The sequence below is a fragment of the Dendroctonus ponderosae genome, unplaced genomic scaffold (genome assembly GCF_020466585.1).
Source record: "Dendroctonus ponderosae isolate FM_Combo_2020 unplaced genomic scaffold, Dpon_F_20191213v2 Dpon_F_20191213_162, whole genome shotgun sequence".
Classification (NCBI taxonomy): domain Eukaryota; kingdom Metazoa; phylum Arthropoda; class Insecta; order Coleoptera; family Curculionidae; genus Dendroctonus; species Dendroctonus ponderosae.
This window is the reverse complement of record NW_026017769.1, coordinates 1-23,218: the sequence shown is the minus strand read 5'-3', so window position 1 is coordinate 23,218 and position 23,218 is coordinate 1. Positions and strand designations below refer to the sequence as shown.

The 23,218-nt window shown below is 32.8% G+C and overlaps 1 protein-coding gene across 1 annotated transcript in view; it reads right to left on the bottom strand.

Annotated features, from left to right (window-relative positions):
• Positions 1–21,661, bottom strand: part of LOC125503274 — a gene marked incomplete at its 5' end in the record, with an annotated part of 30,667 nt that extends 9,006 nt beyond the window's left edge. The window contains 3 exon segments of the mRNA XM_048663339.1: positions 1,757–1,955; positions 13,707–13,840; positions 21,526–21,661. Of these exon segments, the coding sequence (XP_048519296.1) occupies positions 1,757–1,955; positions 13,707–13,840; positions 21,526–21,661 (469 nt within the window).
• Positions 21,662–23,218: the final 1,557 nt, after the last annotated feature.

The window sequence follows — 23,218 nt, the reverse complement described above, 5'->3', positions numbered from 1 at the left end:
AAGATGACTCGCACTAACAGATAAGAAAAATATTATTTTGTCTATGATTGAGACCATGTCCATTTTACTTAAAGGTAGCAAAATTAAATATTTTATTCAAATTAGAACCAGTCCGACTGGATGAAAATCAAATATTGCTTCATACCTAACGGACATTGACCTTTTAACTTCAAACTTTGAAATGTTCTTTCTTAATTTTACACATTATTAGTTATGAAAAATGTTAAACTGATAACAAATAAATTTAAGAAAAAAATTAAATTGAATAAGTGCTAGATCTCGTCAGAGCTTCGGACTTAAACAGATGTAAAGTTTTCCTCTATATGCCCTCTTTTTTCTTCTATATGCCCAGCTTTTGCAAATCGGGAAATCAACAAAAAATTATACCAATTAACACAGAAAAACGGGATTAACTACTAATTATCGGGTGGAGAGTATATTTGAGCTTGAGGGTGAAAAGAGAAGCAGGCTTAAGAACTTGAGCGTTTGATCATGTCCTTTGTGAGGAGTCTAAAGAGAGTATAAAGTCGCTGGATTAAAAGTGGTGCAGCGGCAATAGTCAAAGAGGAGACTTGATTTACTCGAATAAAGTTTACTGGTTTAAAATTGAAAATTCAAACTTATCTAAAATTCAAACATTTTCACATACTTTTTTGGAAGAACAACATCCTCATCTATTTCTACTTAAACTATCGTAAATGCATTTACGATAGTTGCTTAGATTATTCGATTAGTCAGTAGCTATATTTTGACTTTGCTCATTAAGTAAAACCAACTTTTCGAAAACAATCCAACAGATCCTTGTTTTGCTGTTTTTTAAATTGAATTTTGATTCCACGATATAAATTTCCATCCCATTCACTGTTCTGGAGAAATTTAACATAATAAAATTTTGACTAGATCCCAATCAGCTTCAAAATGAGTTGTAACTAGTTGCATGTACTGAACTTTCGCCATTTTCAAATTCTCTAAAATTTCTCGGTGTGCGAATAAAGCAGCATAAAACTTGTTGGGGAAGAATTGCTTATTCAAGAATTTGGAACGCGTTGTTTTGATATTCGACTCTCCTCCTTTGTAATTGAAATGCTTATTAAAACTTGATACAACCGTGTGGAAGTACAATATCAAAAGTTTCAGCTGTACAAGTAAAGTTTGTGAGACAGTAGAAAACAGATCCGCTTATTAGAGCTTCGTCCCAATATATAAAATCTCCAAGTTTGCAGCTTATTTAAATGATGATGAGATGCTCATAAATCAATATTTTCATTTTCAATCGAGGTACAGATATGAGAATTTAATTTAATAAATGGTAAATTTGGGAAAGCGTAAATAAAATTAAAACTAGAACGCTAGCGAGATTTAACTAAGTTGCATAGCATGGATTAAATCAGTTAATTAATAAATGTCAAGTTATCAAATAAATGTAACTTAAAATTAACGTTACAAATTAAATTGAAATTAAGAGTTCAAAACATTAACTTCCTCACTTTTTATAAAGTGCTCCAGAGTTGCTTAATCCCATTTTACTCTTGAATGATTGCTGACAGGCAGTCTTTCATAAAAGAATTCGCCGTCCATTTTATAGGAAAATCAATAATACAATCTGCAATAAGTTGAGAAACTTTGAGGTAACAAAATTTTTACGACGAAAATTTTATTAAAACTTGTATTAAATTTCGGGTAATATTTCAGAGAACTTTCTCTGCGTTTTCGTCTGATAAACTTTCGAAAAATTACGCAATAAAAATGAACTTACCTCGAGCTGGAATGGGATCCTTAACGTTGGTAAAAGTGATGTCGGTATCTTGCTGATATAAATCTCCCATTTGAGCCACGCACTTCAGAGTTAATCGGCCGTTGTGGAAATCATTTGGAGAGAGGACCAGCTCCAAAAAAGATTCCGTTCGAATTAGATCTCTATCCGGAATCTTTTTGGTTACAGATTTATCAAACACCTAGAACAATGACAAATAGACCAATTAGAAGATTTCGATACATTTTTTGCATACGAATAAAGCTTTCAGTACTTAAAGTACAGGGTTGAAAACCACTAAGGATGAAAATGAAAGCTATTTTAAAGTATATCATTGCGTACCTCTCGGTCAAAAACAATTACAATTATATTTCACTCGTCAGCTCAAAGAGTATACTAGAACACTAGTAGTTCTAACTTTAGTAGGTATTGGCTTATAAAATAAATTTTAAAATATTATTATTGCTTTCACATGTGTGTGGTTTAACAAGAAATTCAAGAAACGAATGAGGATTTTATACCCGCATACCTTTAAACACTTCTTAGCAAAATTAAAAACTTTATCCTGCGCTAACAATTAGTGAAATTATTATGATAGGAATATTTTGTGCCCATAAACAGTATTCTATTTTGCCGGGTTTTAAAACTGGAAAGGGACACATCTGCTGTAGCTCTTCACATACAAAGTAGTTTAACTCCTGTTGAAATCCCAAACAAACGACTGACCCAAATCATAGGTTTACTATTGCTAGTAAACTACCCCCCAATTTTCGAAACCGTCACAACGAACCATTAAGTGTGCTGAGTTGTGTGAACACTAGATTATTTATTCTGAATAAGTACTTAAATAGAAATGGTAATGAGACACTCAATAATGACAGATATTTCCTAAAAACTAATTTTAATCGCACATATCAAGTACAAAACCAGTTCATGTGTTTACTTGCTTTAAACTGTTGGATGCAATAACTCACTTCACATTTGCTAAACGTGCAAGACAAGCATTTTAGAAAATACCATCAACAAAACCGAAAAATTAATATCAGATAATTTACAATGCCTGTATCGGAGACTTTCTGTGTGATACTTTATCAATGATTTATCGCATGTTTCTTGAGACTGTTTTCGTTCGTATCGTCAATCCAAACAGCTAGTGCAGTCGATATAACGAAAATTTATAGGAGTGTGCCTGATGTCTATAACCCATAAAATTTACGAGTGGAAGTCTAGCGGGGAGGCATGAGTGGTAATTACTTTTTCAGTTTTCAGGAACATTTTCTCATTCTCTCTCTCTCAGGAACTCATTCTTTTTCCATCGGACGTTGCATTTGCTGGAAAATTTAACTGTTTTCCAATATTTTATTTTCATACTTTCTTAATATGTTACGGGATGCTTCAATAAGTAAATACATCAGCGAAATAATTTATGGAAATATTATGTTAAAGTAAGTAGCCGTTTCAAAATTTGTTGAAACCTCGTTATCCAATCTTACTTTATTTTGCCATTAGCAGGTTTGGTGCAATATTTATAAAGCTTTTTACAATTTATTATAGCATAGATAATGTTTTTATTTGTGACTAACTAAACTAAACACGGAACATAACACTTTACCGCATACCAAAAAATACACAAATAATTATTAATGATCATGTTAATGTGCTAGAAATGAAGCATACATTGGTAGTGTGGCTAAGATACCAAAAAAATCATTGTTTAAAGCTATGAGTTTATTTTACCATTAGAGATCATTATTAAAGTTATGAAATAAGAATTATGTGTGGACGAGTGTCCTTTATGCGAATTCGTATGTATAAATTGGATCATTCGCTCCTTTCGCATTCAAAGGCCTTAAGGTTCCAGTTCACTTGGCCAAAACTACCATAAATAACCATTCATTTTAAGTGGAGATTTTAGTATTGATTTTTATTCTCATGAAGATGGATTTGACACACGACATTGTAGCAGATAAAAAAAAGTCGAACAGAAGTGGTATTAAGAACTTTACCTTACTAGCGCCTTAACAAGGATAGAGAAATATACATATTTTCAATTAAAAAAATATGTTAAGTTAAAGCATGTCTCGCAAATGTTTCGATTGTACGATTAGTCATAGACCCGGTATCTCAAAATGCTGCTTGATGGCAAATGCAATATTGAGATTTCCAGAACTGACGACTTGGACAAACACACTGATTTTTTTGTATTCTTGTCTAACTCCTTAAATGAATCGGCGCTAATTTTGCATCATCTTGTAGTGAACAATTCATTGAAAATAACCATCAAACATATTTCCTTGTATTTCATATACACTTGCCCCATTTTGCGGCAACTGTATCTTAAGTGTAACTTTGTGATTATTTTCTATAATACGATTATCCAGTACCGACAACGTAAAGTGTTATTACTTACGTGGTTTACCAAAAATGCATATGTTTCTATGACGTATACCTATAGAAATTCCATTTATCAATACTTGCTGCTGGATAAAAGATGATGGAGGCATTTTTCTCGCTTAAGGTAAACCCGTAAAATTAAATTGAAAATGTTACAAACAAGTAGCTCTTCAAAATTCCATCTAGGATATTAAATCTCCTTTTATTTAACGTCATATAAAGTTGAGAAGCGGAAGTCGCTTTGCAGGAAAGGGTGGAAGTCATTTAATTCGGTGGATGGTCAAAGGAAACTTTATCAAGCGGCACACTTGTGTAAGAGTTAATTAATTCGATTTTAGAGTCTCAACACTTTTCAGTAAAGGCAGAAATCATAATGTTGAAACATGACTGCATAGAAGTATTGAACCAACTCAATTTAGCTATTAAATTTCCTAATACCCAGGTGAAGTCGGAAATTTTGGGGCTTTGACCTATCAGAAGCAGAAATGTGCTGATAGCTGGGGTTTGTTTGTTAGCTGAAAATTGAAAACTGCATTGAAGTGGTACCTGTTGTGTCCAAAATAAAAACGGAGTTAGCATTATTAGAATTAGAAAAAGCATTATTCGAGCCTCTCATCGGCCCATTCACAATCAATCATCCCTTCTCACAATATTTAAACATTGTAGCAAAAAATGCAATAACGTTATATAATTTAAATCTAGAATGAAATGTAGCAAGCGTATAAGTATATATTTACTCGCTTAAAGTGAATGTGTTTTCTAAAAATACAATCAACAATTGCAGCAATCACACAACAATTTAAAAAATACAAGCAACAAGACGATTTTATATACTTATACATAATAAGCCTGGGCCTGAATTTTTTATCGCACCGGCGCACTAACTCAGTTCCGCTGCCGGGAAAATGTTGATGACTTTTTTACTTGTTTTTAGAAGGGCTATTTCTCAATAATATTTTTTAAATTTCTTTCAAGTTCTTCAAAGTTCAGATTTTTCCAGTGTTAGCCAAGTTACTCTTTCTTCTATATGCTCAATTTCCTCAGTTTCACTTAAAAATGTTGACAATCGTACGGTATTTTCGCGAAAAAAAGGTGAAATCCTTTTCCAGTGTCGAATTTGGAACTAAAATAAAATAATTTTTTATGAAATACGCGAAAGTTTACTGTAGACTGTAGACCTCTGAAGAGTGTAGAGTTTTTTTTAAATGCGGGTTTTTAGCTTTGACTTAATTTTTTTGCTTTATTTTTTATTCAAAAGCGATCTATTTTGTAGAGTTTCGCTTAAAAGTACTGACGATCTGGAGGTCTGTTACGCGAAACATTACAAGATAAATTTATGGCTTTGTAAAAATTTTACAAAAACGTTTTTTTTTACAAAAAAAGTTTCTATTAATCAATTCTTTCAACCCAAAAATAGCATTATCTTTTAGTTTTACTTAAAATACTAACAATCTTGGGGTATTTTCTGTGAACAATTGTAAGACAATTTTTATTGGAACACTCGCCTCTTTAACCGCTTTGCAGACATTTTTCGAAAACTTTTTGCMGCTTCGAATTATGGACAAAACCATAATAATTAGTTCTGGGTCTTTTTCGAAACATTTTTCCCGAATTGAAAAAGCGAAAGTTTAGAATCATTTATTTGGAAAACTGTTAAAAAATGGGGAGGTCAATATTTCTAAACAATATTGTCTAAACAGAAAACCGCGTTTTTACTAACGTTTTACCGTAAAATACTGGCAAACTGAACCTTTTATGCAAAAAAATTAGCAGATCGATTTTACAAGAGAACTCGTCGACTTTCTTTTGACTCAGTTGTGTTGTTAGGAAAATCTAGATTACTTTTTTAGTTGTCTGAACAAAGTAGTAAAACGTTACTAAGAAAAAATGTTGGAAACCTTTTTTTTAGGTGTGAAAATTCCAGTCTCGGGCTCGTAACCCTTTAATAAATGACTCATAACTCATTAACCGATGAGTTATGAGTTAAAGTTATAAATGGTAAATTTATTTACCTACTATTAAAAACGTTCTTCTTTACTATCAATAATTAAATAAAAAATTAGTGAATTCGAATTGAATTTCCTGTTTTAACAGGAAATTTAATGGCTTTTCTTATTAATCTGTTTTTACGCCTTAAATGTTACGCTTCATATTTCTGAAAGGTCTGGTTGCCATTTTAACGTATGTAATAGATTTTTCCAGTAGAGCCTCAATTATTAAGACGCATTAAATCGCGTTATTCCTCTCTTAATATAAAGGCACCGACTACGTTGTGTCTGACGGCAATATGCACTGCTAGCAAAATGTTGTGTTAAAAATATTAATTATTTGAAGTTTTGTTGAGCCATATTATGCATACGACGGATGTTAAATTGAACACAATCCATTTTTTTTTCTTTGAGACTTTTATTAGGTAGCTGAATTTTTGGTATTCGTTTAACCACCCTAATTTATTTTCATGTTTCTGTTTTCCTTCAAAAGATTGAAGATCATTTTCAGAGCCCTCCGGTTCTGTACTAAACAAACTTAATTAATACTTCTATTTTGCCATCGCCATAAAATCACGTGAACCAATTAAATAGGTGAAACCCTTAAAATATGCAAAACTATGCGTATGTGCAGTTCTGCAACAAATAGTTTTAATTTCAAATTATGTATCGGGGTATTACTGAATAAGTTTTGTGTGGACATGCACTAATCGAATTTTAGTCTAATTTGGGATACTTATTTATTGCACAATGGATAATATTAGCTGCAAATTTGGCAGTGAAGATTTAATTAGTGCCAGATCAAAAATTATTATAGGTCTATATTGCAATATGCATGTGCCTATTGTTCTAAATAATATCGCTCTCTATATCAAATAATGAGTATTAGCATTGGGTTCACATGCAATGATTTAGGGGAGCTTAGTTTATATGTGTGTAATTTGAATATAAACTAACTAAACTTTTAGCTGTCACGGTTTAGTATGAATTTTTGGGCGAATAAAGGCACAAAGGAATTATTAAAACGGGGTACGTGGGATTTATTACTTATCTTTCTTTCGTGGGCATGAAAACCGCAGCCACCCACGTCAACGCTTAAATGGTATACAAGAAGAAACCCAAACGCTATAGAATCAGTTTAGATAGGGCCGATGTGTAATTACACAAATCAAAGGAATTTAAGGTAATGTTTCTGCTAGAAGAAACCGTAAACTACCTTAAATAATTATGGAATCTCAGTCGTGTGGCGGTATAAAATGTTTCCGCCTTAATTCTGTTCCTTTGAATGTGGCAGCAAGAGATGCAAGCGTCCAGTTATTTTTTTAAAACTTTTCAACTTTTTCTTAAAATTATAATTTAGTTGAATCCACATTTGTTTGGACAGAGTTTAGCAGGGAACCCGATATGTAACATTAAAAACTGTAAGAGTTTATTAATTAATTCCAAATAGTCATACCTAGATAGAAGCAGAAATAAACATCTTATTAGACATCGTTCACTTCGTTTGTCTCATCAGAGGGGGCAATCCAGCACAGGAGAGTTAATTGGAATAAATTGTTGGAAATAATTGAGCAGTTACGAGAAAAACAAATGGTCACAGCCAGCGTTTTGTCGCTTTGTTTTTACAGCTCAATCGATTTACCGACTTAAAAGGTTTTAGAAACCATTGTGTGTTGTTTATTGATATCCCATTAAAAGTGAACGAATAAAATTGAAGCAGCAATTGATTTCTGTCACTCGATATGGTATTGGCACGTTTTCGATACGCACTTTTTTAAACTGGAGGAGACTGTGCCATTAACTCAACCAATTTACTTTTATTAAGGCAGTGCTATCAAGCAGTGAATTGATCAAAATTTCTGAATTAAACTCATTGGCAGTAGTGTTGAGACAGACAATAAAATCATATTATTCGTATTGGTCAATACTGCTTTAACATATTATTATCTGCATAGAGTCAGAGATTACCAGGTCATTCTTCTGGAAAGAGTTTTAACGACGTTAACCGATATGATGAGTTGAGGATATTTGAGTTGATGAGAAAGCTAACATAATATAGCTATATGAGCTGTTGTTACTGRTGCGTTTTTAGCACCCCGAAAGGATAATTAATCTATGATTATACTCAAACTGTAAAGTTTACAGTGTAAACAATTAAAAGTGTTCAGTGATCTACTTGCATGTATTGCTAATATTTTTCAATTGGGTTTAATTGAATAGTTCCGGACTTTTAAAATTGGTTCACGAGGCTACTGGATACCAAAATAATAGTTTTGTTGAAACTTTTGTAAATAATTGAAAGCGTTAATTTAAAAAACCACGAGATTGGAAGCTACAGCCTTTATATTAAATATGAACATATTTTTCCTTGTTGTTTTTAAAAGGGGAGCCCGGCAACGAGATTTCGAATTAAGAACAAAATTCAACGTTTGACTGATTGGCCCCATCACATTTCAATCTGGAATGCAACCGTGATTTATCAACGGGAAGATGGATGATAACAACTTAAAACCTTAATTTCCGAAGTGTCGAGTTTTAAATAGCCTAGACCTTTTTTATACGGATGTCTTTGAATCAAACTTTGGGTTGTACTTTGGTTCATAGAATCATTCAATGAATAATAGCATTCCGTGCCACCATCAGAGATAGATCTGTGTTTTGCAGTTGTAGAAACTTTTGAACTGTTTATTTTTTTTAAGTTCTCACACTGTACTCTATTTATAGTGAATTTACATCTATTGATCAAAATGTGCAACATACTTCCAATAAATGCGTTTATTATTATTTATATACTTGTTAAAAAAATGTTTTCTTGTTTAAGCCAATTCTCAAAAACTTGTAACCGCTATTCATTAAATGGATATTTCTTCATTATTCGTCTTTTGCTGATTAAATAATTACTGATCCATTTAAGAAAGAGCAACTAAACCGAATTTGTTAAAGATGTTTTGTTCCGATCATTGACTCTTCCTTTTTTTTTCTTTTAGTAGAACAACTACTCACCATTTACTGAGTACTTAATCAGCTATAACTCCAAGAATTGCTACGATTAATTACTTCTGCTTCTAACTAAAAATTGTTAACTTCTAACTAACTATTATCTTGTTTGCGAATCCTTATCTGCAAATTATACTATTATGGTTTTTTCATTAATGATTTATATTTATTTATGAGGTCGTAATCTATAATTAGAGTATATTTTTAAATTATTGCTTGACATTATACAATAAATAATTATATTTAATCRTAGTAGATTAATTTCTGCATACATAAGGAACTCTTCATTTACATTAATTTACCAAAAATGCAATCTTACGGCGGTGCTATTTCTTGGTTGTAGTGCAATCTGATTGACTGGTACAACTTACAGATGATGAAAAACGTAATAACSCTGAAGTGAATGTTGTCTTACTGTAATAATTGCATTTATTTTGTGCTTACACTCTGATACAACAAAAACGTATTTTTGTTTTCCACTAATGCCTTCTTTGGTAATTATATTATATTTATCTCTATCTCGGCAGAGTCAATGTTCGATTTCGTTCCGCAATAAAACTCTTATTTGTTTTTAGGAAATATTAGATAAAGTTTTCTACTCACGTGAATGTTTACCTTCATTCGACATGATCAGATTAAAATTTCTTCAATTTCAAAGTCTTAAATTGCGTGTTTCATAAAGTTTCGGATATAAATTGATAATATACAAACTCTCGTAATGGTGACTAAAGTACGAACAGAAAGACAACAGAAGGTTGATGAAAAAGTTTTCTGGTAACAAATGTGACTCTTCAGTCGATTTTGTCTTAAAATGGAAAATGTAAGAACGGATTTGGATAAGCAACTATAACGATGTTATCCAAGACCGTTCAGACACATTATGCAAATATTCGAAATCCCCATTTATGTTTAAAACTCCATTAGCTGCTAATGTTTAAAACAAATTGTAATTACCATGTTCTACATATTTTGCAGGATTACACAGGTTTGGAGGCTTATAGCCGAAACAAATGATTTGTTTTTATACTTCGCTAGAGGTATCTGGTCAAATATTGAAACAATCATGTAGCTTTTTAATATTTCTAATTATTCCAGGATTTTCCTGGTAATTGATTATGCAATTTTTTCTTATTTAAATCATCGATCAGCATTAATTAATTCCCACGGGCAATTTTTGAAAAAGTATTTAATATTTAAAATGCAGTGTAATGAGTAGATATTCAGCTGAATTTTAATTTCCATTTTCAAATTATTGCACACATTGCTCAGAGAACGTAATCAAATTGGTATTAAACCTTTGTTACAGTTAACAATATTTTACTTTTGTATGGAGTTGGACAAATCGCTATTAAATTCCCTATACTAGTAATTAACAAAAAAGCAACCGCTATTTCATTCCAAATTGATATAAATTATGTTCTTTGAGTGACTTTTACGTAACTCAAATCAAATTAGTTGACATAATATAGGTATTATAACTAGATTCTAAGTATCTATTTTTCCAATTTATTTTGCTATTCCTCAACAGTTCAAATTGTGCAGGATTATTGATGGAATTTTCAGTTGATCGAAGCGTCGGCAAATTATATTGCATGTTCAAATTTCCTAGTTATCAATATCTCCCCATCATAGCCGATGATTTATTTCGTTAAAAAGTATCTAGAAATGATAATAATTGACACATGCACACTTTCACAGCAGATGCACGAAATCATTTGAAACGAGAGAAGAATTACCATAAGCTCCCGGTCTTGGTGAATAATTTAACAATAATAAAAATATTGGGAATTAATTTCCGGACAACTAATCTAATTTTTCTTTAATGCCATTACGACGAGATAACCGGCCAGCAACAATCCAAATTGTTACAATTCGCGGAAGTATGGAAAAATATGAAAATTACTGATTTAATTTCTTGGCGAGTGCTAGCAGTTTCTGTAAATTTTTCCAAGATATAATTTCAATTTCTCCATACATATTTTTGTATCTGTTATTTTCGCACGTCGAAAATGTTTGACAAAATTTCAAGGGCCCAAAACAGTTCAGTTTGCTCATATTTTCAACACCATCCTTTAGTTCCTCTATTTTGTATATTCTTATAATTGGTAGACAAAAAAAATTAATTTATGCACTTAGATCAAGCAATATTAATGACTAAAGTCCAATTCATGTACAGCGAAAAATAGAGATAGTTTTATAAATTTACATATAACTGCGCTCTAACAAAAATATATGATTCAACAGAAATTAATATTTTTAAATCACCGCCAACAAACGCTCAAGCTGGCAACAGCCCAATATGAAAGACATTCTTTCGAACTAATCTCAGACATGAGTACATTTCAATATGACGTCTGAAATAGTGACGTCACTGTCATATAGGTTGATACAGCCATTGTTGGATTCCTACTGAAACTGTAATATTTTCGCGATTATTCAGTTTTGTTTGAAATTCTAAACATTCCTCTAAACACTCCTGAAAGTTTCTTTTAATATTTAAAGTTACTAAGAAAATGTCAGTCAAAACTTATTATTTTAATGCATTAGATCTTAAAATGCCAATAGGCGAAAGGTTACTTGTTATAGATACCTGACACATTAGAACTTTGAATTTTCTGTTTTGAGCTAGTTTTTGGTAATAAATCGAACTGATAATGTGTTAGTAGGGATGGTCGGTATTTAACGTAACCGCTAAAATAACATTGTTAGAAACGTGTAACCTGAAACCGTAGTTACAGCTAGCAGATTTAACCGGCTGTTTTTGGAACCGTCTCAGAAACCCGAAAAAGCCGTTGGCAACAGTACAGAACCGATGCGACACCGTCGAGCATTTATCTAGCTGCAACCGTTTGTCAATTTAAACCGTTCTTTTTGGAACCGTATCATTAAACCGAAACAGTCGAGCGCACTTCGAACCAGCTGCAGCCGTTTACCGATTAGCTAAATGGTTGTTTTTGGAACCTTCTCATAAAACCGTAACGACGGTGCCCACCAGCACAGAACCGATGCGACAACGTCGAGCAATCTTTCCAGCTGCAGCCGTTTGCCGACTTAAACCGTTCTTTTTGGAACCGTCTCATAAAACATAAAAACCTAAACAGTTGTGCGCACTTCGCACTAGCCGCAGCCGTTTGCCGATTTAAACGTTTTTTGGAACCGTCTCATAGAACAGAAAAAGTGGTTCGCGTCAGCACATAACAGATGCGGCATCGTCGAGCGCTCCATCCAATTGCAGCAGTTTCAGTAACCATTTCTCAACGGAAAATATGTATAGTGGCGTGTTGTCTTGATTATTGTGTTTATCACTTTTCGTTTATAAGAATTACTGTTCCGTTCTCCAGAATCCATAATCGTTCAGATATGGATCAGATATTGATTCAGCATTTTTAGTCTAGAAATATTTAGTTTTCTGACGTTCTGTAATAGATCTTAAAAAAGGGATTTCTCTCATTAATAAACTTCGCTCGAGATGTATATGCCTATGCAAACTAAGCAGAATGTACAGTTGCATATGAGCTATGACCAAATTTAGAGTCTAAGACATAAATTCCATCACAGTTGAAATGTAAAATAATAAATGTTGTAAGCAGAATGTGCACCTGCATTTAAGCAAGCTTGCCATTTTTAGATATAAATTCAGTCACAAGATGAAATGAAAGTTAGTTATATAGACGTTGTAAGGTCGACATCTTTTTTAAAAGTATTTTTGGTGGTACCAAAAGTAACTCGGGTAATACTTCGAACACAGTAAAAAGCATCTGCAACAAATTTTATTTTTAAACGTTAATTCATTATTAAATGAAAATTAAATTTTTAAACATTTCTTCAAATAAATCGTATATTTTATTTAATCAGTTTTTATGTATTTATTTTACCTAGTTTATTGTCAGTTCTTTTGTTCTTTAAGCAGGCAAGCTTAAGTACTATTCTTTTAATAAACTAAATCATTATTTGTCATTACTATTTCTCCCATCATCACCATTGCGCATGTTTAATGAAAAATTTTAAATGTAACCTGTTCCTTTTGGAACGTTGTGACCTTGTTACAGAAAAATAACCGTTTATCCCACCTCTATGTGTTAGTGAAGTCAGCTAAGATCGCATAAATTGTATACGAAAATCGTATAAATGAAGTAAATTAAATTCCTGACATTAAAAAAAAATAGACTTGAAAACAATGTCGTATGCATAATTAGATTAAGTGCAATTTAAAACTCAAGTTCAAGCAAGTTTGATACAAATCCGGTGCGCGGATTGCGATTTATTTGGATTATTCCATACTTTCGTACCACACCGGATGTAATCGTCTGATTCATTAAACAAATGGAAACTCGTATTCTGCGGATAATTTTATTGGAGAAGTAGAACTAACTCTAGTTTAATTTCTAAATTAAAATTTGATAGTTGTAGGCCAACAAAAGCAAATACTCGCAATTTTAGTTAAAATATCGCTTTACATATAACTTTAACCCCACAGAGTAATGTGATAAAAAGTCACTTGACCCTAATATTTTGACTTCCCTCCCTGATACGAGTAATTCATATTAAGTTTGAAATATGTTGCCAGTACTTACCACGATATTATTTAATATAAAGGTATGGGTGGCAGCTGGTCTGGATTGCGGCGAACTACAGTTTGCTCTCAACACATCCCCAACCTCGTAGAAACTTTTATCCGTAGTTAGACTTGGAGGGCTTTTCGGCAAAACTGTAACAAAGTGTATAATTTATTGTGTTATGCTTAAGGTGGCGGAAACTTTTCCGTTAAGCGACAACATTTTATAGCCTTTGGGAAATTCCAATAAGTAGTAGCGTTGTAGGGAGCTGTCGATAGATTTCGGCCTCAATACTTTTAGTTTTAGAATGTCATGATAATGGTAGTCGCTATGTTAAAACTTACCAATTCCGAACGACTAAAAGTAACTCAATTAAGCATATTAACATCGCAGTTACTACGGTTTTAATCTTTAAAACCGTGAAATCTTAAGGAAGCAAAGATGTGAACATTTCAGTTACCAGTCAAAAATACTATCTACATATATTCAACGGCTTTTGCAACAAAAATTTGGAAACTTGCGGTTTACATTGGAATCAACAAAATGCACATCACGAATGCCAAGGATCGCAATCGAGGTATTAGTAGCATGTATCTGTCTGCATTCAAACGTTATATTTTCCGCCCCTATTGAATTCAGATACGCAAACTACCACAGATGCCTTAAATTCAGTTAGTGAATAAGGAATAATTCATGTACAGAGAGTTTCAAATCTGAAATTTCCAGAACTCTAAAACGGCATTGTCGGCACAGTGATGAGAATGAAAAGGAAAATTTTGTTTTAAACAAAATTTATTTGTTGTTTGTGCTATTGAAAGCTCCACGCTTGTTAAAAATGAGTTTTTTAAATATTTTTCGAGAAGCGTCAAAAGTGAAATGGAATTTAGTTAATAAAACTTTTGTTGCAAAACAAGAAAACAATATGATCTTATCGATGATTTTTTGCTCTTGCCTGTTACATCACTGAATATGTAAAAAATCTAATTATAAGTAGTTTTACTTTTTCTGATCGTTTCAACAGAAAAAAATGATTTCCAAAAATGTTGCTTTAAGCCATCGTTTCTGAGATTTGAAAATTGAAAATAGTTTTGGATGCAACCTGCTTCTGTTACAATTTAAACCATAAACTGAAACAAAATTATTGACAGTTGCATCTCAAGCAAGTTGGTTTTTAAGTTGTTTTAAGTAAGACATTAACAGTGCTTACCATGTGCAACCGGGACATACGATCTTCTTCTTGATGATTTTTCGAGACTAATTTTCTGACACTGGCTGTTTAAACCCATTAAGCAATATCAGCATTTTTACAAGCAATTTGTTAAGCATCTTAAACCAGTTTTACCCGAAATAGAACTTTAAATCACCAAAGTGTCACAGTGGTGCTCAGAAAACCTTAGAGAGACCAGTCTTCAGTCGTTCCAGCACGACTTTAACGTGAATGTATGCAGGGTTGATATCAAAAATTGGAAACGTGGTTGATTCATTTTTTTACCAGGACTACTTTGAGCTCCTAATAGTTTTTAAACCTCTTGGACAATAGTTTTTTGGAACTTTCAAATAAACTGTGAGCAATTAATCAGGCAAATGGATAGGGCCCTATAAAGAAACCTAATTGGACCAATGTACCCAAATAAAGGAATGATCGAATATAGGCACACAAAAACTAAATAAAAAATTGATGGGAGTTAAAATTTTGTCAATTCAATTTAATATTATCTGTATTTTTTCATTGTTAATTACACAATTAACGGGTTTTTACATTTCATACCTTTTTTCGTGTAATTGTTTCACATTGTAGAGGGAGCAGGCCGGATCGTAAACTCATTTTAATTTCAAAATCTTAGAATGAATGCCTAAACGAACATGTTGCAAATGCAGATTTTTCTATAAATATTTAACACGTAAAAGTTAACATTTTTGCCGGTGTTATGTCTCCAGGATGAATATAAAATAACATTTTTTATTGAGTGGTTACCAAGGCTTACTTGAAGCTCTTTAACTTGGAAGATTACTTGGATTATATTATTAATTCTATTTCTCAATATTATTATATTTGGGGACCTTATTTCACGTTTCTATAAATGTGTATAGGGAAAGCACAACGGCAATCTTTTAGTTTATAAATTGTGCTGTTCAAATGTTAAAACTTGTAACTATGTTGGAAACCGATCAATCTTCCTTTTTTCCTTCTATATCTCTCCTCATCTATGATAAATGAGAAATCACAGATCTATTAAAAAATTGTCTTCTTTATTTACAGCTTAATTTCACATGTTAATTCATTTGATTTAGCTATGTATAAAGACGGACAGATTCACAGGTGAAAATCAATAACTATAAGCACTACATGAACAATTATGATTTCGTTGTTCCCAATTTTTGTTACAAGAAGTTTTAGTAATATTTTTGGTAATTTTCATATTCGTAATTCAGACAGGTATACAAATTTATTTTCCTTGAGAATTCAAACATTTCTTTTAGGTTCACATATTATTATGTATTTAACTTAATTATGAAAATAAACTACTCTAATTGAAGCACTCTTAGACCTATATTTTTCCCAGATAGAGGGCACTGAATGAATCTTTAAAATTATTCCAACACTTTCAAACAGTCGTTGATAATGAAAGACCAAATCTGTTACTAAATACATATTTATAATTTTCGTGTGGTGATATAACCTAAATGCGCTTATGAATCTCTTTAAACCTTCTAAGTTACATCTAAAATACATTTTTAGATTATTATTCTTTATGCGTTGATGCATATATTCTGACCACTACAATGAAAAATGTGTGTTACTGTGAATGGTCTGACTTAGGTGTGACTTCGTAAAGCTACGTTGAAATGAAACCACTTGAGCATTTTTCTCAAAATACGTTGGTTGAAAAATGACGGTATTTTTCAAACAATCTAATTTGTATGCTTATGTGAGTGACTTTTATTGTTGTGCAAAATATGCTGATGCTGGCAATAAATCACCCGCTGCACTAATGTGGGTATTTCCAATTGTGCCAATACCCATAAAGCTATCCATTGGGATTTTCGGATTGTTTATTTGTAGAACGACATGGTGATAATTTTTTGTTGATTTTTATTTTATGTTTGACGTAGTCATTAGGAAAAAAAGCGGATTACTAACTACTACTACTGTCGTAGGAAATGATAAGTTGCAGTAATATCTATAAACAGTTAGTGCCAAACTCCTATTTCTGGGTCAGTGGTATTATTAAAGCTTTACATTTAGTATCAAACTTCACACAAAATGTTAAAAAAGGTATTGTAAATTTAAACGCTCATTTGAGAAATATTCTATTTTTTTACAAAATGAGAATAAGAGACAAAAATTATATCTTAGGCAACAGGATTATTTATATTGAATTTGAATTGTGTTATCTAGTTTAGTTTTGATTTATTTTAAACTTCGTATGAGTACGTGTCTCTCTGCTACTGTCTAATGTCCTTTCATGTTTAAATTACGCTTATATAAAATGCTTTATTCAGCATAAAAATTATAACAATTCAGTGTTTTAACAACAGTGACAATCTTGATCTTTAAAAGTTCTTATCCTGATGTGGACATCGAATATTCGATCTTGATCGAACGACGAATCAGACCATTAACTGCTTTAAATATATTTTATACTCGTGTTGATGACAGCGATAGAGACGCATTTGTTTCTTAGCACTGTTTCAATGAAATCGCTACAGACGGAATTTGAAAGCCTCAGTCATTCGAGTCATTGAGGCAAAAAGTGATAAGAACAAAAAAATCATAAAGCATACAATAAAAAATGAAAGCTACATAGGCAAGTAAACAAGCAGGATACTGAAGAGTGATTTGACCAACTCGCAAAATTTATTTGGGCAACTTGACAAAGCGGAAGCCGATAAAGACGAGAGCAAACAACCGCGAATACTTGGACAGTAGGATGAGTGTACAGATTCTACAAAAATGACGAAAACTTACAGTATTTCATTCAATATACTTGAAGACAATAAAAATACCAAAAACGAAATTGGAGAAATAACGATTGAAAGCGCAAATCTACTTCTCGCAGCGTCACAACCCTTCGAGGATCTTAGCTGCATCTACGACTCGTCTCCATCTATTCTTCTCCAACGCAACTTCCTTCCAGTCTCGTACTCCCAAGCTTTCTACACCCTCCCTGATATTGTTCCTCCATTTGAGCCTTGGTCTTCCTAAAGGTCCTAAAGTCTTCCAAAAGACGTTCATTCGGCGATCTCTGTACGTGTCCGGTCCATCTAAGTCTTTGTGCTTTGTGTTATTAAACTCTGTCTTTTGTGCCTGTTCTTGAGCTCCTCATTTGTTTTCTTCGACACCCGTTTTCTTATCTACTGTAAGCCCAAAATTTTTCCACAACATCTTTCGTTCAAAGCGTCTTACCACTAGTTAGTTCTGTTTCGTCAGTGTCCATGTTTCCGAATCGCACTTGGCATGACTACTGCCAAATATATTCATATTTTAGAGTTCCTAGATAAGTGGGGACCTAAGCAGTTCATATAAGGCGAAAAAAACATTTATTGCCCTTTTGAATTATTGCTTTTATTTTGCTACTGATATCGTTATCCGAGGTTATGACTGTTCTTAGGTACTTAAATTGTTTTACGCATTCGAAATTATAGGTGTCCATGGTTATTTGTTGTCCTATTATGTCCCTTCCTGCTCTCCGTTTGGTATGCATATATTTGGTCTTGTCCTCGTTGATCGTGAGCCCTACCTTCTTGTTCTCCTTCTCTATGTCCATGAAAATTTCTATCGTACTCCCGTATCAATGTCGTCGGCAATGCCAAGATCATTTTTGGGCCTTTATTTGGAAATATTTCCAGACCAATCTTCGTTTCTTTGATATCCATGTCCAGCCCTATGTTAAAGAGCAATGGTGACAATACATCGCCTTGTTTTAGGCTATTGTTGATAGATAATGTCTCCGTGTTGTTCTTTCCTGGAACATGTCTTCTAAACTTCGGCTTTACAGTTTTCTACGCATTACTTGGTTTCTTTTATGACCTTTTTTGGTACCCCTGTGCCTTCCAACGCTTGCCAGATACTTCCGGTAGTAATGCTATCGTATGCCTGGTGGAAATCTACAAAAGTTGTTGGGCCACTCTGTGAAACTCCCAACTTTTTTCTAGGAGCTGTCTTATAGTGAATCTTTAATCTGTTTTGCATCTCTTGGAGTTGGAACCCGCATTGATAGTTCCCTAGGTTGTCTTCTGCATGTGGGGACATGCGTTCTCTTAGTACATTTGATAGCACCTTGTATGTTATATTTAGCAGGGTTATTCCCTTAGATTTTTTACAGGACAGCCGGTCTTCTTCCTTATGAATCAGGATGATGAAACCTTCAGCCCACTCCTTTAGTAGGGTTTCAGTTGTCCAAATGTTTTGCAGTAGCTCCAGTATGGCAGTTTATAGATGTTCTCCTCCATATTTTACACACTCGGTCGTTGTGGAGATCTCACCAGGGGTCTTGTTATTCCTTAAATGGTTTATTGCCCTTTTAATCCCCTCAAGCGCGGTTTCTGGTACATTCGCCTCCGCTCTTTAGTACACCTTCTTCAGGTTCCTAGTTACTGTATCTATGCTTGCATCACTTCTTTTATATCAGTTCTGAGCTCGTCGTTTTCAACGTGTACTTGTTTCAAAAAGTTTCGGTTCTTTGTTGATCTTACCTCCTTTTCGGCACTCTTTATTGTTTAATTGTAAGCTTCTCTTTTTTTCCTTGTTGTCTTCGTTATTGTCTCAGCTCTGAAGTCGTTGAATCTTTGGATGCTTCTGGATACTGCAGCATTTTCATTCTGGACTTGTTTTGGTGTATATGGCTCGTTGGAATTCTTCGTCGATCAAAGAGCAAATGCGTTTAATAAATATTAATTCAATAATAAGAAACATTAAAGAGGAAGAAAAATATGATGCCTGAAAAGTCAGGTTAATGCAGCAACAACCAACCCTAAATCCATCAAAATAAAAGCATGTATGCACAGGTGTCACAGATTAGCGTAAAAAACGCAACGGGCAACAGCGACCAACCAATAGGATTTATAAAAAAAATGAAACTTGAGACAGCTAACAAAATACTTTGATAATTGAGAAACGAAGTTAATGGCAAATAGGTTGGTGGTAGTTTCATAAGCATCAAACTAGTAATAACAGGACCAGTCGATGTAGATAGTTGGAAACAAAACAAAGTTGAAAGTTTGAACAAAAAATGGAATAAAACTTGCAATATAAACTCATTCCGCGGAGAAAATAAATACAACATTGGCAACACATGCCGAGTTATTGTGTCACAAAACACTAGCTCTCTAGCTCATAGACCAATTTTTTCGAAAACTTCGACACAAATAATAGTTTTGTAGCATTTTAATTATCGCTAATATTTCCAGCCTTTGGTACAAAATAACAGGTTCTTTCAATATTCCTTCAGAGTTTTACAGGTTTCACATGAGGACAAAACCTCACGAGTACTGAACTAGATAATCAATAATTCAGTTCTATACTAGTAAGTAGTAAGTATACTTTTTCAACAGCCGAAATTTGGTCAAAATTCCACGTTCTTCCCAAAATTTTGAAAGTACAATAAACTCGAGAAATTATTATTAAAAGAAAACTGATTTTTTAGAGAGAATATGTCGTGTATCAAAAAAAAAAAACACTTTACCAATGAAATACCGCTGAACACACCATAGATACCGTACATATCTGGCTCGAGATGTATTAGTGTGTAAATTAGAAGTAATAGATAAGAAATATTAGATTTAACAGCAAATGGCAAAAGTTGAGTACGTTATATCTGGATCATCGAACGGCTTCTCAGCACTTATCAAATAACATCGGCATTACGAAGGAAGAATAATCAGCCCTGTGAATTTCATAGTTTTGATCACTTTCTCGCAAAGACCTTTCCTATAGTAAATAATGCGCCTCACATAGCTCAAAACAAGGCAAAGCGGTATCCTTGATGTTTATGACTTCTTTGACTCGCTAAATGACTGGAGTTTCCTGAGCCAATTAGGAGTTAAAATGAAAAAAAATTAATACTGACAGACTTTAGAACGAAACAAACATCAATAAGCAGATCAGACTGGATTATATCGACGTAAAGAACCCAGCCGAATTATTTGAGAGAAGCAATATTTTGCCAATTTCAATGTACGATTTGCAAGCATCATTCAACATTTTTTTTTATTCCATTTATTCTAAGCATTCCACGTTGCGTCAGATAGATCACAAAGAACTATATAAGTAGATATGAGTATAAAAGTCCTAGTATAATTAAACATCAAAGGCAGGTGGCGAGATTTTAACAATGTAATATTCGAGAATTTAAAACATTTCTTTATGGAAATCATATTCTATCTACTAACGATCCGACTTTCATAATAAACTGACAGCGATTTTCCTAAGCGTCCTGCTCTTTGTAATATTTTTCCAGAAATACGAACGAAATTTCAATTTATGCCCACTTAAGCACATATCTCCCAGAAAGTAAAATCTGCTCTCGTAATTTTTGTTCCTTTATAAGTACATTTCTATCCTTTCGCCAAATTTCAAATTAAATTTTTTGGCTCATATCTATTGTAAATGCCGTAGAGAACCAAAATAATTAGATTTCTAATGTTGGAATACTTAATGACCTTTTGTTGGTCCCTTTACGTTTGGATGTTCCAACTGTTTCCACTCTAATAAGTACAAATAGGTACATTTTTACTGCTTTAAAATGTGGATTTTAGAAGTAATTTATAAATAATTTGGGTTTATAATTAACTTAAAACCCGAAAGAGAAGACAGAAGCCCCACAAATTTACTTACCGACGACCAGCATATCTTTGATTACAGTAATGGCTGCAAAGGAGGGCTCGTCCGTGGTTACTTCGCAGCTGAAGTTTCCGGATAAATTGAAACCGATGTTTCGCAGGACCACTTGGTGTTCATTCGATCGGCTCTCCTGAAACGTACAATTTGGTCGTCAATTCGACAGTCATTTCGATAAATCATACAGTTTCAATGATGAATCGGTTAATTAGAGTGTATGTCGAGCGGCATTTGAGAGTTTATGATTAATGATGGCTTTTAATAATTGGAAACCAAAATGGCATGTAATTTGTGAATAATGCAACAAATTATCACGTGTGCGAGCAAAATTTGATGAATTTGGTTACGACTATTGTCATATTTAGGTTATGCATTAATGTAACACTTTTTTTATATTATTTTTACTTTGTGGTGTACCTGATTACAGCCCATTTTCTTTAGAACCAATTTGCCAGCAAAAAATATTATCCATTTTACAAAAACAACAACATAAAATAGCTAAAGTTAACAGCAAATGATTGGTTCAAAACTACTGTTCTTCAAAATCATGTTTAGAAAAAGTTTAACTTCTTAAGCGCGGTAAAAAGTATTTTTGTAAGGAAGGTTTGATGTTATTAATGTGCTGCTCATTGACTATTATAGAAATATGATGGGCATGCATTCAAGTTGTAATATAACAATAAAATAATGATATATTTTTTTCAAAAGTAAGACCAACATTTCCAGAAAGATTGCTGTGATTTAAGTAATTGTTCCCTCTTAATTTTGTTGGATTTTTTTCAAAATTTTATTAAGTTGATTATTTTCGGCTCTTTTCGGAGTTGATCCCCAGCATTTTTATACCTCTCTACGGAAATATATGGGGATTTCAACAATCTATTCGAAAATATACAGTGATATTTCAAAATACTTCGGATTCTGCAGCAAATACGCTGCTAAAGTTATAAACTTTTCAATACCATCAACATACCAATTAAACTACCATTGAAGAACGTATTGCCATTATTTCATACGCCTGTATGTGTTCTGTGCGGGCCCATAACTCATTTAATTACCTGGATTGGCTGGGTTTACTAGGAATATGTAATATAAACATAATTTGCGCATTATTTGATGACTGCAATTTATCATTAAATTTATATCTGTCCATTAATGGAAATCAAATAATTATTTTTGCTTACAGATATTCAGTTAAACTGTTTCTCATTACTTGCTTATGCTACTGTTTAATTTAATTACGAGGCATAACTTGTTATCCATTGACAATTATTCAGTCGAGTCTCAACTTAAATTTATCAGTTTTGCTCTATAGCTGGTCTCCTATTTAGACATTTTAAAGAAATGTTCTTTATATTCGATTTCCTTGACTCATCTTGTATTTCAAAGTTTAGCATTCGACAGAAAACTTTTCTATTAATTAAACTTAGAGCACAAGTATTTGAATTGAAAAGGACACCGTTGCTGCTTTAGATAACAAATAAACCTGATGCTGTAAAAGTATAGATTTTTATCATACAGACATCCCTACAAAAAGGCTAAAAAGTCACCTGTTAATTAGGGAAATAAAATAAAATATGACAGCAGTTTCCTCCCGATTTTTAAAATACATTTTGCATCACTTGTCTGGCGGAAGCCAAAATTCGAAGCAGAAACACTTCTAATCAATAGTAAAAATTCTATATTGGAAATA